General features: G+C 38.6%; 1 protein-coding gene across 3 annotated transcripts in view; it reads right to left on the reverse strand.

The window, feature by feature from the left end:
* man2a2.S (mannosidase, alpha, class 2A, member 2 S homeolog) overlaps positions 1-17,277 on the reverse strand; it is a 37,367-nt gene extending 20,090 nt beyond the window's left edge. The window contains exons 1-8 of one of the 3 annotated variants that reach the window (XM_018255349.2): positions 17,116-17,277; positions 8,214-8,368; positions 6,403-6,660; positions 5,171-5,315; positions 4,209-4,380; positions 3,347-3,474; positions 2,415-2,588; positions 110-296 (exon numbers count right to left, since the gene is read on the reverse strand). In XM_018255349.2, coding sequence (XP_018110838.1) covers positions 110-296; positions 2,415-2,588; positions 3,347-3,474; positions 4,209-4,380; positions 5,171-5,315; positions 6,403-6,660; positions 8,214-8,345 — 1,196 coding nt within the window. In that variant the 5' untranslated portion in view covers positions 8,346-8,368; positions 17,116-17,277. Of the gene's footprint in view, positions 1-109; positions 297-2,414; positions 2,589-3,346; positions 3,475-4,208; positions 4,381-5,170; positions 5,316-6,402; positions 6,661-8,213; positions 8,369-14,987; positions 15,395-17,115 lie in introns of those variants that run through there. The other 2 variants (XM_041588252.1, XM_018255350.2) reach the window with 2 other exon arrangements.
* Positions 17,278-17,770: the final 493 nt, after the last annotated feature.

The following is a 17,770-nucleotide window of genomic DNA, read 5'->3' on the forward strand; positions in this document are numbered from 1 at the left end:
AAAAAAAAGGAACATTATGAAGAAATTCAGCTTTCCTGTTATACTGTAGAGCTTTAGAAGTACAATTGCCCATCAGATTGACTAGCTCCAAATCATTTTTTTTCCTAACCTTTCAGCTACGTTGGAGTCTGTGATTGCTCTTGGTGGAACTTTCCACGGACAATTTATTCTCCCACCTGGAAGACGCCTAAAGTCAAACTGGCAGCAAATCTTTGGGTCAGGGCCACATGTATGTGGAACATCATAACTATAGAAGGGCATCATGTGGCAGAAGATATCAGTGCTGGAATCTGGGTCTGAAAAATATCAAAAGGTTGTTACTCTAGAGTACCTGCAATATAATCTGTGTGCATGCATAAACACATCAAAATTTAGACTTTAGATTTAGACTAACAAACTACTCCTGTAAAGGGGCATCAGTAGCGCCACTAGAGGGGGCGGGCCCTGGTGCATGACGTGCAGCCGGGCCCCGCCCCCTCCGTACGGCCGCATTTGTCAGTGGAGCGTGAGCTGCCCGGGGGCCTGAGGGGGTGCGGGCCCTGGCCCGCTCGCACCCCCTGCTCCCCCAGTAGTTCTGCCACTGAGGGGCACATACTTAATTCTTCATAGGGCTTTACACTGTCACAGCCCCACCAGTGACCTTGTCACAGCCCCTGTCCCAACAAATGCAATGCTCTGACATCATTGGAGGGGTGGATTTAGTGTGGGATTAGAAATTATGGTGGTGCAGCAGGCCAGGCTGGGTCTGGGTTGAAAAGTGGGGAGTTAGGTTTTTGTTTAAGCAGAAGATTTAAAAACCATCGCACCTCTAATACAAATCTCACCCGAAATTGGAAAGACAAGCACAATTTTTTCATGATTACTATGTTGTTCTATGGCTTACAATTCATCCACAGAAAACAACATAAAAGTAATTCAAACTTATTTCTCATACATAACTGCACACTTTAAAGGAATTGGTTAGTAAACAAAATACAAACTGGATAAATATATTATCAGGAACACCCTGGTTTTGAACCAGAGACCTGTGATATTCCTGCCATTGCCCCTCACGCTTGAGCCACAGCTGCGGGTAATTGGTCGTAAGTGGGCTATTTAAGGCTGCTCCCCCATTGCTGGAACATTGGCCAACCTGACTTTTCCTAGCCTCGTGTCCTGCTGATTGTGTTCCTGATTTTGATGTGCTCCTGGTTCCTGACCTTGTTCCTGTCTTGTTCATATCCTGTCCCTGTTCCCTCTGGTATCTGATCTCCTGGTTTTGACCCATTAACAGACTCCGCAAGTCCTATGCCTGTCCCGAACTTTGGCCTATTCCTTGTTACATTGTCTGCCGCCCATCCTTGACCCGTGGCCTGAACTTGGACTTGCTTTTTGTCTGCTCACATTTGTGCTTATCTGCAGAGCGCTGTATGTTTTGCTTTATTAAAACAGTCAGAAATATTCCTAACATATATAGGCTGTTCAAAATAAACATTGTTTTCAAATTGTTAGTTTTGGCCAGATATGGGATGACTTTGACGTAGTTGGCCAGCTTAAATATATTGCAATATATGGACAAACAATCCCTGTTTTGTTTAAAGGGGAAGGCATTTTTTAGTAGCAGTATGCACAAAATGTCTCTGTCTTAAATATATTGATAATGGGTTGAGTGCAGAGGACTCTTGTATTTGTCTATATATATATATATATATATATATATATATATATATATATATATATATATATATATATATATTTATTTAAAAAAATCAAATTTTTCGTGATTTTTTAATTCAGAGTTTAGAAAATAACTCCCTATAAGTCACTGCCACCTGCTAAAGCACAACACTCACATCTATTACTTTCCTGATGCTCAGTATTGACCACCTTGTGTCTCATGCCCTGTGCTTATGAGAAGGGCCCTTTTTACCTCTTGCATCTGTCTTGACACATTCCAAAATACTACTGTATGTCTAAGGGGCAGATTTATCAAAATGTGAGTTTAGAGCTTAATACATAAAAACTCACCCACATTCTATTCATTCCTATGGGATTTTTAGAATTGTATTTATCAATGCGTAAAATTAGAACTCACAATTTATACGGATAAATACGGTTCTAAAAATCCCATAGGAAGGAATAGAATGTGGGTGAATTTTTATTTATATTTATAAAGTTCAAAACATTTTGATAAATCTGCCCCTAAATGTCTATTCAGCAGGCAATGTTATAACCCACTCCAGCCACTTCCAGAATATCCTTATTTAAATAAGTGAGTGGTAGCTATTTCAGTTGCTGATTTACATTTAATAAGGAGGGCTGCCAACAAGCAAGAGCCAACATGTTGATTGACAGCTGAGAGGCTATAAATAGCAGTTCACCCGTTAGCAAAATATCCAGGGCATGAGCCAAGAACAATCAATGTATAGTCATACCCCATGTCTGTCTCCACATGAACTCCAGGCTTTGTGTAGCAGCAAAGTGCTTCTTAATAGAATAGTGTACCCTCTGGATCAGCATGCTGGTTATATTCGAGAGCCTCAGGATATACGGCATAGTAGAGCTGTGACCAAATGGGTCCACTGCCCACCCTGACCTTGGGATGACATCTGAAAAGAGTAATTGATGGTTTAACATAATACAGAAGACTTCATCTGAAAATGTTTTTTTTAAAAAAGCTTACATTTTTATATTCAGAGCATATGATCCTCAACCAGTAGCTCGTGAGCAACATGTTGCTTTCCAACTCCTTGGATGTTGCTCCCAGTGGCCTCAAAGCAGGAGTTTATTTTTGAATTCCTGGCTTGGAGACAAGTTCTGGTTGCATAAAAACCAGATACACTGCCAAACAGAGCCTCATAGTGGCTACTAAATGGCCAATAACAGCCCTTATTTGGCACCCCAGGAACATTTTTCATGCTAGTGTTGCTCCCCAACTCCTTTTACTTCTGAATGTTGCTCACAGGTTCTAAAGGTTAGGGATCCCTGTCTTAGGGTGATGGCTCATGAGGAATGTAAATCGCCACTGGAGAACATAGTGCAAAGTTGCCCAAAGTTTCCTCGTCAGCAAACTTCAAGCTCGTTCAGAAAGTAGCTAACCGGGTTAGCTACTGGGAAAGCATTTGGAGGAGATCAATTGCAGAGTGACTAGTCTTCCTATTTAAACAATTTTTTAACGGAAAATTATAACCACTACTTAATTTTGATTTTCTGAAAAAACCCTGTTCACAGTTTGTTTGATAGCTCCTACAACTAATCCCTAAAGCACACTTCTTGCATAGAAGTTGATCAGGCGTGTAACTATATCTCCCCATGTGTGTTGTGAAGGTAAGCATAAGTATGTACTCCCAGCTACAGGGTTCCCTACCAATGTTTTTCTTCAGCCATTGATGACCCTCTATCATCTGATCAATCATAGCAAAGTAATGAGTGTTGGCTTCATCTGGCATCACCCAGCCTCCAGTTGTCATCTCCAGCTGGCCACTAGCAACTAACCTACAGGCAACAAACAGAGAGAAAAATGGATGGACTCTTCTTAAAATGCAACCACAGGAGTGTCCACCTTCATACAACAACAATATAATTCAGCTCAATGTCAGAAAACACTTTAAATGAAAACTATAACCCCAGAACATTATAAGCGTCTATAAAAAGATATTGCATATAACAGCTCATATGTAAAACCTTGCTTCAGGTAAATAAACCATTTTCACAACAATATACTTTTTTTATTAGTTTGTGCCATTGGGTAATCCTAAATAGAAAATTGTAATTTTAAAAAATAAGGGCCGCCCCCTGGGATCGTATAATTCACGGTGCACACAAACAAACCATACATGTTAGGTCGCATGAGCCAATTAACAGACAGTTCTGTATTTTGCTTCCTGTTACAGTTAGAGCTGTGCTATTACTGGTCAGGTGATCTCTGAGGCAGCACACAGAACCATTACAAAATGGTGGTTCATGGCAAGTGATGTAAAAGGGCAATATTTACTTAAATATATATTCCAGTTTGATAAGATTCTTTAATATGCCACTTAATTTAATATAAACTGTTGATTAAGTATTCATTTTGGGGGTATAGTTTTCCTTTAATATATTATACAGTTCTTGCCTGTGTTTAGGAGCACTGCATCCAGAGGGGGTGTCCCTTGGAATGTCCTCTACCCTGCCCTTCATTCAGACATACAGGCAAGTAGAGAAGCACAAACTGCAATTCGAGTGGATACCTGCGCACTGCAGCTCGCTTCTGGGAATTTATGTTGTCCCACCACTTTGAGAAGAAGGAGATTTCAGACCAAATAAACTTTCGCCGTGGATCCTCGTGCAACTTCACTACCATGTTGTTCAGGATATGCTGTGTCTGGTCATAATAATACTTATCAAAGGTTTTGATCCAACCTGATACAAAATGGAACAAAATAAATATTAAACAATGTGTGCAACTACAAACTTACTACAAGGTTTGTAAGTAACATATTAAAAAGTGAGGTAATCTGTAAAATCATTAAACACTTCAGCATAAATCTTCCTTGCCAACCCTTTTTTTCTGGGGAGAACACTGCATTAATTAGAGATTTGTCTGTTCCGAGCAGGTTAATAGGAGCTGCACGTTGGAAGCTCTCTCATAAAGCCCTTTATTATTACCACTCCGTTACATCTCAGAGTACTGAGAACTGCAGCTCATAAATTGCATAAGGGCAGAGACACATGTGGAAGATTCGGGGAGATTAGTAGCCCAGCGACCAATCGCCTCTTCTTCGGGCGACTAATCTTCCCACAATGCTTTCCCACCGGCTAGAATCGAAATCACCGACAGGATGGCACTCGGAGCGCTTCATTTTCCGAAGTCGCCACAAGTTGCCTAACAAAGAAACTTCAGGCGACTTCAGAAAATAAAGTGCTCCGAGTGCCATCCCGTCGGCGATTTATATTCTAGCTGGCGGGAAGGCATTTTAGGGAGATTAGTCGCCCGAAGAAGAGGACGATTTGTCACTGGGCGACTAATCTTCCCCAATCTCCACGAGGGTCTCTGCCCTTATGGTAGAATTCCTTTATGCCTAATAAAACTGACCCTGTGACTCTGTGGCTATGATATTTAGAATTACAGCCATTTTATGTCTGCAAAGTCTACTGCAGAATAAATACAGGTACAACGGCATATATATATATATATATATATTCTTCTCACCAGGATCATTGTGTGAATGTGGAACCACAAACACCTGCAGCGGTTCATTGTCCCACTCCTTAGGATCATAGGTAATATCAAAGCCTTGTTTCCAAACACCTCCATCAACATTGTCAAAAGGCAACTGTGAATAAACATCAAGCATCTGCAAGACAGAGCAAAAGCATTTAGAGCACAGAATAAGTTGGGTTAAAGGAAAGATAACCCTTGAAATAAATTCATGGATAAACTGCTTTGAGTGCTCTTCTGAGCACTTTTGAAATCTACAATTTTTCTAGTTTACAAGATATTAGCAGCATTTACACTGTAAAACGATAAAAGTAAAACAACAGAATCAGTTTTAGTTAAAAAAAGGAAAGTTTTGTGATGTTGCTCGACTTACAACTGCTTGACTCTTCTCTACTTACTGCAATCTTAGCAGAGCAACATTTTAAAGGGATACTGTCATGGGAAAACATGTTTTTTTAAAAACACATCACTTAATAGTGCTGCTCCTGTGGACTTCTGCATTGAAATCTGTTTCTCAAAAGAGCAAACAGATTTTGTTATATTCAATTTTGAAATCTGACATGGGGCTTGACATATTGTCAATTTCCCAGCTGCCCCTAGTCATGTGACTTGTGCTCTGATAAACTTCAATCACTCTTTACTGCTATACTGCAAGTTGGAGTGATATCACCACCTCCCCCCACAGCAGCCTAACAACAGAACAATGGGAATGTAACGAGATAGCAGCTCCCTAACACAAGATAACAGCTGCCTGGAAGATCTAAGAACAGCACAATAGTAAAAGCCAGGTCCCACTGAGACACATTCAGTTACATTAAGTAGGAGAAATAGCCTGCCAGAGAGTAGTTCCATCCTAAAGTGCAGGCACAAGTCACTTGACTGGGGCAGCTGGGAAACGGACAATATGACTAGCCCCATGTCAGATTTCAAAACTGAATATAAAAAAAATCTGTTTGCTTTTTTGAGAAATGGATTTCAGTGCAGAATTCTGCTGGAGCAGCGCTATTAACTGATGTGTTTTGGAAAAAAACATGTTTTCCCATGACAGTATCCCTTTAAAGACATTCCTTTTTTTTACCACTAACTTAATTTTCTACTGACTGTAGCCAGTCAACTAATATTTACATTTGGCTGAATGGCTACTGCAGCATATAATTAATTTAGTGGGGGAAAAAGGACTTACCTTTTTCACAAACTTAATTTTCTACCAACTAAGCACTGACCTGCAAATCTGGCTTCTGCCGTTTATTTGCCATAGAAAACTGACAATCCTGAGGAGAGACAGAGTAGAAACTGGGTCTGGGGTCAGGTGGCATGACCCAAGTTCCATTAGGAATGTGGTATGGAAGCAGAATGGGCTGGCCGTCAGCATTGGCTGTCAGTTCTAGAACAGAGTCTTTGATGTGGCTGATGATCTCGTGGTTCTCCTCTAGGAGCTGCTCAAGCTGCTCTATACGATTCTGTAGGACAGATATCTGGCTCTGGGGGTGAATATAAAGTGGATTTAGTTATAACTCTTCCCCTATAGATATGAATGTAACCTAAATGCTGGATAACACCAAAATGTTATATTACTGCATCATTAAATATCACCTTTTCTAGAAAAAAAAGGCCTTTCTATATATTTATCTTTTTTCCCTATTAATAACATTGGGATTAGCCATCATTACCGGCCAGGCCTGTAAAATACCGGCCAGGTGGCAACCCTAATCTCAGTAACTCTATGATTGAAATTCAAATAGAGCTACAACAAGAGAGCAAAACATACCACAGATATCAGAATCTATTGGAACAGGAAACATAATCCCTAAACTAAATGACTAGGGAATAGGATTCCTGTAAGCATTACTCTGTGTTACTGTTCAGCCTCTCACACTATATTCCTGCAGGATCCAGCCACAATGTTTAAAAAAATAGATTTTGAAATGCATTTTACATTATATTTTGTGCTCCTCTATTATGGGACTCATGGAACAGGCATATAACATTTATCTTTGTAAAGTACACTTACATCAAGAAATCCATTATATCACCCTCAACAATACACAGGGCTAGCAGGGCAGTTTCCCATGGGCTTAAGCGGACAAACCCAAATGCATAAATAAAATATCTGCACAGAACCTTAAGCAAGTTCTCTGAGGCGTGAAAATTCCTACAGTCACCTAATTCAAGTTTCCAGTTCACAGGACCCAAATGTAAATGTTTTATAGGTCAATGATGCAACAGCAAAAAGGAGAAAAATGCTGATGAGACTGGGGAAGTCATTTTTGAGCAGGAATCTTTATTCAGAAATCTTTAAAATGCATGAATCGTTTTGCTCTTTTACACTTCAGTGACACATGGAAAGGGATTGTACTATTTTATATGACAAATGGATTATATAGTTGCAATAATATTCATACACATTTCAGCCTACAAAAGGTACATTCTTGTTATATCCTTTGAGCACTGCTCTAGTTTGGAAGCACAAAACCATAAAAAATAATGTGGCTAAAAAATCCATATTTTATATACTGAACTTGCACCAGCCTAAATTTACAGCTTCTCAAAAGCAGCAATGATCCAGGACTTTAAACTTGTCACAGGGGGTCACCATCTTGGAAAGTGTCTGTGACACTCACATGCTCAGTGGGCTCTGAGCAGCTGTTGAGAAGCTAAGTTTAGGGGTCGTCGCAAATTATCAAGCAGAAAATGAGGTTGGTCTGTAATATAAATTTATGCTACAAGGCTGATTATTAAATTCTGATGCTAATTGCACTGGTTTCTATGCTGCCATGTAGTAATTATCTGTATTAATTACTAATCAGCCTTATATTGTGACATTTCTATTCTATGTGTACTGTATATTGTGAGTGGGTCCCTAAGCTCAGTAAGTGACAGCAACACAGAGCATGAGCATGTGGAGGCACACATCTTCCCTGCTAAAGGGCTGTGGTTGCCTTGGGCTGGTATAGAAGCCCAAAACATAATGTACAACATTTACAGCCTACTTCTTTAGTTAGGCTTTAGTTCTCCTTTAATCTTTTTCTCCTACCCTGGGAAAGTTGCCACCGGTCTGTCTCCTGGGTGGGTCGTGTTGCACTTTGTCCAGCATCAGATACAAGGAGAAGACAGCCACACAAAAGATGGCTGCTCCACAAACAGTCACCTGCTTCTTCAGTTTCATCCCTGGGAGCCGAAGGAGCCAACCTGAAACAGTAGCACCACACAACTTGAGGTGAAATAACCATTCTCTATAAAGCATGTATGAAAAGCAGCTACTGTACATTATATTACTCTTCTGCACCTATCTGGTGTGAGCAGCACATCTGGTACATACTTCCCATATGATATGTATACCATGGGCTGTTGGGATGGAGTTATAATCTCATAATTCCAGCATCAATTATGCTGCCATTATGGTAAATATGCTGCACTATTGATAAAACTTGGTGATTTGCAATTCATATTGCACTTTGTACACTTGAAGTTGTTGTAACTTATGGTACGGTAAGTGGCTTTCTTTGCATTAGTAAAAGTACAGTATGCCGATTTCTGAAAGTGTTTTTAAAATTCGGTATCCAGGATTCAGTTTGGGATTCGGCCAGGATTCGGCCTTTTTCAGCATGATTCGGATTTGGCCGAATCCTTCTGTCTGGCCGAACCGAATCCTAATTTGCATATGCAAATTAGGGGTGGGGAGGAAACTTGCGTGACTTTTTGTCAGAAAACAAGTAAAAACTGTTTTCCCCTTCCCACCCCTAATTTGCATATGCAAATTAGGATTCGGATTCGGTTCGGTATTCGGCCAAATCTTTTGCAAAGGGTTCGGCCGAATCCAAAAAAGTGGATTCCGTGCATCCCTAAAATAAATACTATGTTAAGACAGACATCTGTCTAAATTGCATGTAATAAGTAAATGTCTATGTTTCAGCTTACATACAAATTCATGAACCAACCTACAGACCCTATTTCGTACGTAAGTCGGGACTTCCTGTAAATGTGGACCAGTATAATGTTGTATCTTGCTCCTCACTACGTTTTTAATCAAGGAAGATCTGTCTTGCGCTATAAAAAGATCAGCAAAACTCAGGATCTTTGTATTTGTTCTGCCCTGTTGGAATTGGTTTTTATGAATGATTCTTTATCAATGGAATGGGAAATAACACTTAGCAAGAAGGACTCTCTTGAGTGAATATTTTATTCCTTTTTCACCAATGCATTAATTACTGTTAGCTCGTTTGCTCGCTTCATTGTTTCTAGAAGGTGATATTTAAGAAATACAATTCTGAATATTTTGCAGGTTTTACATAATATCCCACACATTTGCGAGCAAGCCATAATATTTTCTCTGCTTGGTACGCAGTGTAACACACTGTTGGGTCCTACTTGGCCTAATCACTTGTTAATGATAGGCTACACAGAGGAATATAATTAGCCAGTACTTCTGGATCTGTGGCAGAAAACTCATATGGTAGGCATATTACAGAGGCGAGAGCTGAACAGAAACAAAGGATTTAGATCTAGTAGGAAAAGGACATAGAAAGCAAACGAGACTATAATAAAATTGATTATTTAAGACAAAGCCATTTAATTAATACAATTCCCAAACTGTGCCTTTCATGTATTATTAAAAAGCTTTATTTTACCCAAAGGCGTACTTATTGCAAAGAATATGATTAAATTAACACAATCCAACATCAATAGAGATAAGATCATTAAACTACCCAATACTCTGAATTCAATCTTCCAATTATGTCTATGTTTAAAAAAAACTCTTGTTCACTCAGTCAGCAGTGTTTTAATGTATGTAACTACTACTACTAAAGACTTGCAACCAATGTTCCCTCCAAGGGATGCATGTAAGCGCCGAACGCAGGATGGGACGCAGCATGTTGCATTTTTCCTGCGTTCGGCGCTTACATGCGTCTGTGTGAGTACAGCCCCATTGAAAAGAATTCAGAGCGTCTACTCCTGCGCTCCCCTGCGGCTGAACGCATGCTCCTCTACATTTGTGCTAGAAGGTATTAATTGGAGTGGGTATAGCAGATTAATTCAGGATTACCGAGGATCAGTGTGTTCTCAGATTATTCCCATAAACGATACATCGGTTCTCCAACAAATCTCTCTGCAATAACTGGAAGTGCAGATGTTCATAATATATTATGCCTAGTAGTTAAATTGTGACTATTATCATCGTCCCAGACTGGTCATACCGACACTAAGCCGAAATTAAGAATATAGTTTATGCCTCACAACATATCATTTTCGAGGTTTAACATGGAGATGGCCCAGCATGACAGTAATCACTACAGGCAGGCAGACAGACACTCAGTACGGCTTTTTGGCTCATAATTATGTATTTTATTAAATTTAGCATGTCTCAGTGGAAAACAGAAATTACTTATCCGATTTACTCATGTTACTTATGGTGGCAGCAGAGTTTTACACAAGGTAGGACTTGCATTTTGCTCTTTCGGAATGTAAATTCTTACAGAAGCAGTCTTTAAATGATTACATTTCAGTTTGTTTCTATCCCCATACCTGATGCTCAGCTGGGCAGTGACACAGACTGTTACATTAATTCACTAGCAAGAAGCATATAGATGCATCCATCTGTGCCTAAAATATATGGAGAATGCATCTGGGTTCCAGGGCCTGAGGGGACCACATAGGCACAAATAAGTGTTTTTTATTTGCTGAGCAGTAAACACTATAGAATTATTTGTTCAATTCCGATTTTTTTCATTATCTGGTAAATTTGAAATATAATAATTGAAAACAAGCCCACATATAGGAATACAGAACACATAATCTCACATGTAATTGTGTATAGTTAAGTACTAAAGGATTATGGTCCGTGCCCCACACAACTTATCATTAATTAAATCATGCGCATCCATGGCCAAATACCGCTGATCTGTTTCTTTAGGCTGCTGAAAATGGGAATAAGCAGCAGCCATAATAAATAAAAGTGCCACACAAAAGAAAAGCAAGTAAAACAACCATGTTACAAGGACTAGCTCCAAGTAGAGTTCAGGTCTCAATATTCGGGATGCCGGCTGGACCATGTTATCACACCTGCAGCTGCTTAGTACTTGTTTGTGCACTTTACTTACATTATTGTCTTCCACTAATGCCATGTAGGACTGTTGAGCCCTCTGAGAGCTCATTTTTTTCACATGCTATCAAAAAGCTGTATAGCTATGTAACCTGACGGCTTTCTAACTTAATTAGTCTTAATTGGCTGCCCCCGTGGCTACACAAACTCACTGTTGCACTGTTTGTACGGTACCAAGGAAAACAGTATGTCTAACTCACAAAACCAATAGTTCATTCTCAATTTGAAGGGGTAAAGTACTTAAAATTGAAGTATTCTTGCAGCTGGTAGAAAATGACAATAACCTCTTTCAAGAGAGCAACAGATGCATCTTGCTGTTAAAACTAATAATATACAAGAAGGCTATGCAATGCTTATAAATAAAAGGTACTCCATGTACTCTAGTCCTGCACTCCAAATGGAGGATACAGGTAGATTAACTGGCTCCTAATGAATTGACCTCAGTGTTTAAATGTGATAGGGACCTTAGCTTAGATGTAAGCTCAATTGGTACTGTATATAATATATTATATATATATATATATACATATATATATATATATATATATACATATATATATACATATATATATATATATATACACATATATATATACATATATATATATATATACACATATATATATATATACACACATATATATATATATATATATATATATATATATATATATATATATATATTATATAAGCAAATGCACGAGAAGACGGCACTCTCGATATAGAGTGTTAGCATGCCTGGGAGCACGATCATCATTTAATCTCAAACAAATGCAAAATGAATCAGGCACTTTGAGAAAGGCCTTGGACGGGGCCAAAACGTTAGTCTTGAGCAAATTTATTAATTACAATATTTTCTACAATTTTAAAACCCGAGAGTGCTGATCCTTTTTGCATATTGTATATCATATATCACTAGCAATCCATTCCCAGGTGTAGGATAATTTCTCCAAATGCAAAGCAGTCACATGATCCACACTCAATGTTTTTTTTTAATGAAAAAAAACAACAGAATTTTCCACTGTACAAGTGGGAAATTTCTCCAGTACAATATTGAACAGGAAATAATATGTATGTTAAAGTACAGACAGGTATGACTACACAAGACAATTCTTCAATATTCCCATTGCCATATTGCTGTATTTTTAAATCTGAAAAGCAGCTGATTGGCAGGTCCAAATGGTAGCATCAGGATACTGGCTCACAAGCAACATTCTGTAATATAGGATATCAATCCAATAAATATTTAAAGGAACATCATTTAATTAATAGCCTCTCCCCCAGTATGTTCCCTTAACAGTTTAAATAGAGGTTTTGGAACTATGGGATCTTGGCTGAATGACTATGGAAACCCATCACAGTGCTGGAAGAAGCTTCCTCTCTCCGGTTAAGTTAAATATTCTTTCCATATTTACTATAGTTAGGGTAAACCAAACTGTGTGACTGAAAATGCCCTGCTTCCAGCACCTTGCAGAAGATCACTTGTATATATGAATTAAAAAAGTATGCATAGTATAGATCAGTGCCGCAGGAGGCAGTCACAGAAGTTCAATAGCTGGGTGTGTATATCAAACACATTACATACAAATAGTGATCAGATCAGTATAGAAGGGTCCTGCTAAACAGAGCTTACTATCTAAAATATACTATGTGTAATATTAGCCTTAGTCATATGGCACATGTAATGTTTCCTCTGCGGCTTATTTCAGCCAGTAGAACAACCGCTATGCATGCCCTTCGTCTAAGCCAGGAACTACAAGGACAGCAGACTGGCATTGAACAATGCCAACTGAATACAATGCCATCTTAATTAACAAGTTAGAAAAATCCTGTGTGTTTCTATCTAATTGCAGTCAAATCTCTGCACATAATGCAGCTAATCTCAGGTTTGCTAAGGATATGAAGTAATATCACTGTGAAGCTCAGCAGACAGGAGATAAAGAATACACTGTGAATATTCAACTACTGCATAATGCTCCCAGGGCTGGTGTTTTGCTTTTTAAATTTCATGTCAGTAAAGGACAAGGAGCTGTTAAAGTTTGACTTTAACTTTAAGTATGTTATTGACGGACCTATTCTAAGCAGCTTTTCAATTGGTCTTCATATATATTTGTAATTGTATGTTTGATTACCGGTAGCTTTCCAATTATGCCATTTTCTGACCTGGAACTGAAAATGTTATCCGTTTGACAGGGTCTCTGAACATAGATCCAAAATATTCAATATTTAAGTCCATTTTTTAAAATAAGTATTTTAAGTACTAGTCAATAACTGCTTAAGATAAATCATGGCACCCTATTCTGCACCCATCACTATTGTTTTGCTCTCTGAAGTTCAACATTCATCATAAGCAGAGAAAAATGGCAATATTTCTGCAGAAAATTAGAAAAACCATGTTGAATAATGACAGTAGTAGCAAATATTTGCCAATGTGCTTTAAAGAAAGGACTTCGCATAACTTTAAATACAGTCATATGAAATAGTTTGGGAACCCCTCTCAGCCTGGATAATAATAAGAAAAAGAAAATCATTAAAAAACTATAAAAATCAAGACCAACTGAAAGCTGCTTATAATTGGCCAGTCTATAACCTACTAAAAGTTAACTTAAAGGGATACTGTCATGGGAAAAAAAAATTTTTCAAAATGAATCAGTTAATAGTGCTGATCCAGCAGAATTCTGCACTGAAATCCATTTCTCAAAAGAGCAAACAGATTTTTTTATATTCAATTTTGAAATCTGACATGGGGCTACACATTTTGTCAATTTCAAAGCGGCCCCTGGTCATGTGACTTGTGCTTTCTAGCAGGCTGCTGTTTTTCCTTCTCAATGTAACTGAATGTGTCTCAGTGGGACATGGGTTTTTACTATTGAGTGTTGTTCTTAGATCTACCAGGCAACTGTTATCTTGTGTTAGGGAGCCGTTATCTGGTTACTTTCCCATTGTTCTTTTGTTTGGCTACTGGGGGGGAAAAGGGAGGGGGTGATATCAGTCCAACTTGCAGTACAGCAGTAAAGAGTGACTGAAGTTTATCAGAGCACAAGTCACATGACTTGGGGCAGCTGGGAAATTAACAATATGTCTAGCCCCATGTCAGATAAATATAAAAAAATCTGTTTGCTCTTTTGAGAAATGGATTTCAGTGCAGAATTCTGCTGGAGCAGCACTATTAACTGATTCATTTTGAAAAAAATGTTTTTTCCCATGACAGTATCCCTTTAAAGGTGAACCACCCCTTTAATGTTCCTGTCTGGTTTTTCAGTCTGGCAGCTCAGTAATCCAGGTGCAGATTCTACATTCGTAGATACATTTCTCAGCAGCATCTGTGAAATATTAGCAACTATTATATCAAGTCTATCAACTGCTTTTAATGACATTCAGGGATTCTGCTCAGCAGGGACAAAGATAAGAAATGTAAACTAATGTATCAGTTTATAGGGGTTACAGGGTTGGTGAGCCCCTCACTCCCAGAGCTGCTTAAGAAATACATAAGAATGCAGAGAAATAAAACTTTAATATTAGAAAACTGGTCACAAAAAGAAAATAGAAAGTAAATGGAAAAATTCTTTATTTCTGGCAAACTATCTGAAAACAATAGGACAGAAAAAAAGCGTTGGAAGGTGTACAACCACTTTAATTACTGTATGGAATATCTACCTCCCTCCCCAACAGAACACCTGAATTCAACTAACTCCCCCTTACACTTACATTTACTGCATGGTTCTTTTTTCATCACTGTTTACCAGAGGAGTCCCAGATCTTACGAGGGTTCCCCCTCACTCCTGGCATCACAATATGGAGTCTCCAACAACAAGAGTGGATGGTACTGTTTGCAACAGTTTCTGGAATGAGTTATGGCAGTAATCTAGGTCACTATAAGTTCAGAAGAGGTTTTTAATGTAATGTCTTTTTTAAATGACAGCAGAAACTTTTACTGGAGACAGGGGTCTTTCCTTTTTATTGTATAACTGAGAGAGAACAGATGCACTTTCACAGTCCAAGCTGGATAAACCGGAGTTGGCCAATCTGTGGTCCTGCAAGTGTTTAGACTAGGGATGCACAGAATCAAGTATTCGGTTCGGGATTCGGTCTCTCAGCAGGATTTGGATTTGGCTGAATCCTTCTGCCTGGATGAACCAAATCCGCATATGCAAATTAGGGGTGGGGAGGGACTTTTGGTCACAAAACAAGGAAGTAAAAACTGTTTTCCCCCTTCCCACCCCTAATTTGCATATGCAAATTAGGATTTGGTTCGGTATTCAGACTAATCTTTCGTGAAGGATTAGGGTGTTCGGCCAAATCCAAAATAGTGGATTCGGTGCATCCCTAGTTTAGCCTAGAGGAGGAATGTTGGGATATAAAACATCAGGCGGAAAGCAATCATTATATGGCACAAAACACAAATAATTCTTAGCATGTGTGTATAGAACATAACACGCTGTATATATAGTGAATAAAGTACCCCTTCTTGTAATATATAAGGATATTATTAGTTACCGAGGAGGCCGAGTGTTTTTATGGAACTCTGAGGTAACTTCTAATATCCTCATATTTTGCAACTGGGGGTACTTTATTTATTATAATACACAAGTTTTAGTGAGTCATGTGACAGAAATGACATCAAAACTCACCTTTTATAACAGATGACATCAGAACTCACCGTTTATAAGGATATAATTTACAAGATATTCATAGCTTTTGTGTATTATATGTATATAGCTAACCTGAGACCAAGCAAGGGAAGGTGCCCATAACAGCCATAAGTGACTAGAATAAGAGCAAGAATTGCATTCTAATTCTACATTCTAATTCCACATTCTAATTCTGCATTCTAATTCCGCATTCTAATTCCGCATTCTAATTCTACATTCGAATTCTACATTCAAATTCTACATTCAAATTCTACATTCAAATTCTACATTCAAATTCAACATTCAAATTCAACATTCGAATTCTACATTCTAATTCCACATTCTAATTCCACATTCTAATTCCACATTCTAATTCCACATTTTAATTCCACATTCTAATTCCACATTCTAATTCCACATTTTAATTCAGCATTCTAATCATTCTAATTCTGCATTCTAATTCTACATTCTGATTCCATATTCTGATTCTACATTCTGATTCCACATTCTAATTCCACATTCTGATTCTACATTCTAATTCCACATTCTAATTCTAATTCCACATTCATGCGCATCAGAGAAGTCAGTGCCTAAGCAGAACAGGGATTTTTGGATCACTAGCAAATGTTTGAATGCAAGTATACGACAGAGACTTAAATAATAGAAGTAAATGATAGTGACGCCTATTGCTGTTTAGCGCTCTGCCTGAACATGCCCACATACCTGTCCCTATGAAACATTATGGGGCACATGCTTTGGGCTGACAGGGCAGAACTTGCTGCAAGGTAGTAATGAGAAGTGAGGGCAGCACATGGCATATCAATATCACTGGCACAAATGTGGCAGTTGTAGAGACAGGTGGCAGTGGGACATATACAGGGCAGTTGTGAGGGTGACTATCACCTGCAGCACATTCATATGTGGCCAACACTACAAAGACTGACAGCTGCTGCTGCTAATGACTCGATACAGTCACACTGAATTCTTTTTCCCAAGCCTTTGGCCACATACAAAGTAATTGAGTCCCTGCTGTGCAACAGACACAAGTGCTGCGCTCTCTCTGCTCCGGGGAAGTAGCGCTACTCCACACAATAAGATAACAGCTCAGAGCGCTACTCACATATACTATGCGCTACTTGCCAATTAAAGGGACAGCCACACAGGTGCAGAAGAGAGCCCAATAGTATTGCAGGCGTGTATCATACCGCTCAACGCTCCCGCCCTTCGCGGGACAGTCCCGATTTTCTTAACACAGCCCGCAATCCCGGAACACAATCCCGTTTGTTAATATCCAGCTTCTTTGCTCCTGGCTCCAGCTGCCTGACAGATAATCCCGATGTCACATCTGTCATCTCGCGAGACTGTGTGTATATAGAGGCAGTGACGCTCAGGTAACAGCCGCCTTGTGGGAGTGACAGGCGAGGATGGAGTGTTTCTGTGGTACAGGGTTGCCAGCTGCCAGGTCTACGTTTCAAACCCAGCCAAAGACTATAAAAAATAGCCAAAAGCAGTTTTAAAAGTAGCCCAAAAATAGCCCTTTGTACAGTGAAAAATCTTCATAAAATAAAGTAAAACAATAAGGATATCAAATCAAATATGTGTCTGGAATTTTCCAATAACTTTTCTACATTAAACAGGACATTATAAAAAGTTGGGACATATTTCTAAAGACATGAAAAAGTGCCTAAAAAAAAAAAAAATATATATATATATATATATATATATATATATATATATATATATATATATATATATATATATAGTTTGATAAAGAAACAGCACTCGCCATAAATGCTCAATATGTTGTATTAAATAGTAAAACAATTACATCACCATATATGTGCACATACATAGAAACGA

Source organism: Xenopus laevis, chromosome 3S, assembly GCF_017654675.1.
Source record: "Xenopus laevis strain J_2021 chromosome 3S, Xenopus_laevis_v10.1, whole genome shotgun sequence".
NCBI lineage: Eukaryota > Metazoa > Chordata > Amphibia > Anura > Pipidae > Xenopus > Xenopus laevis.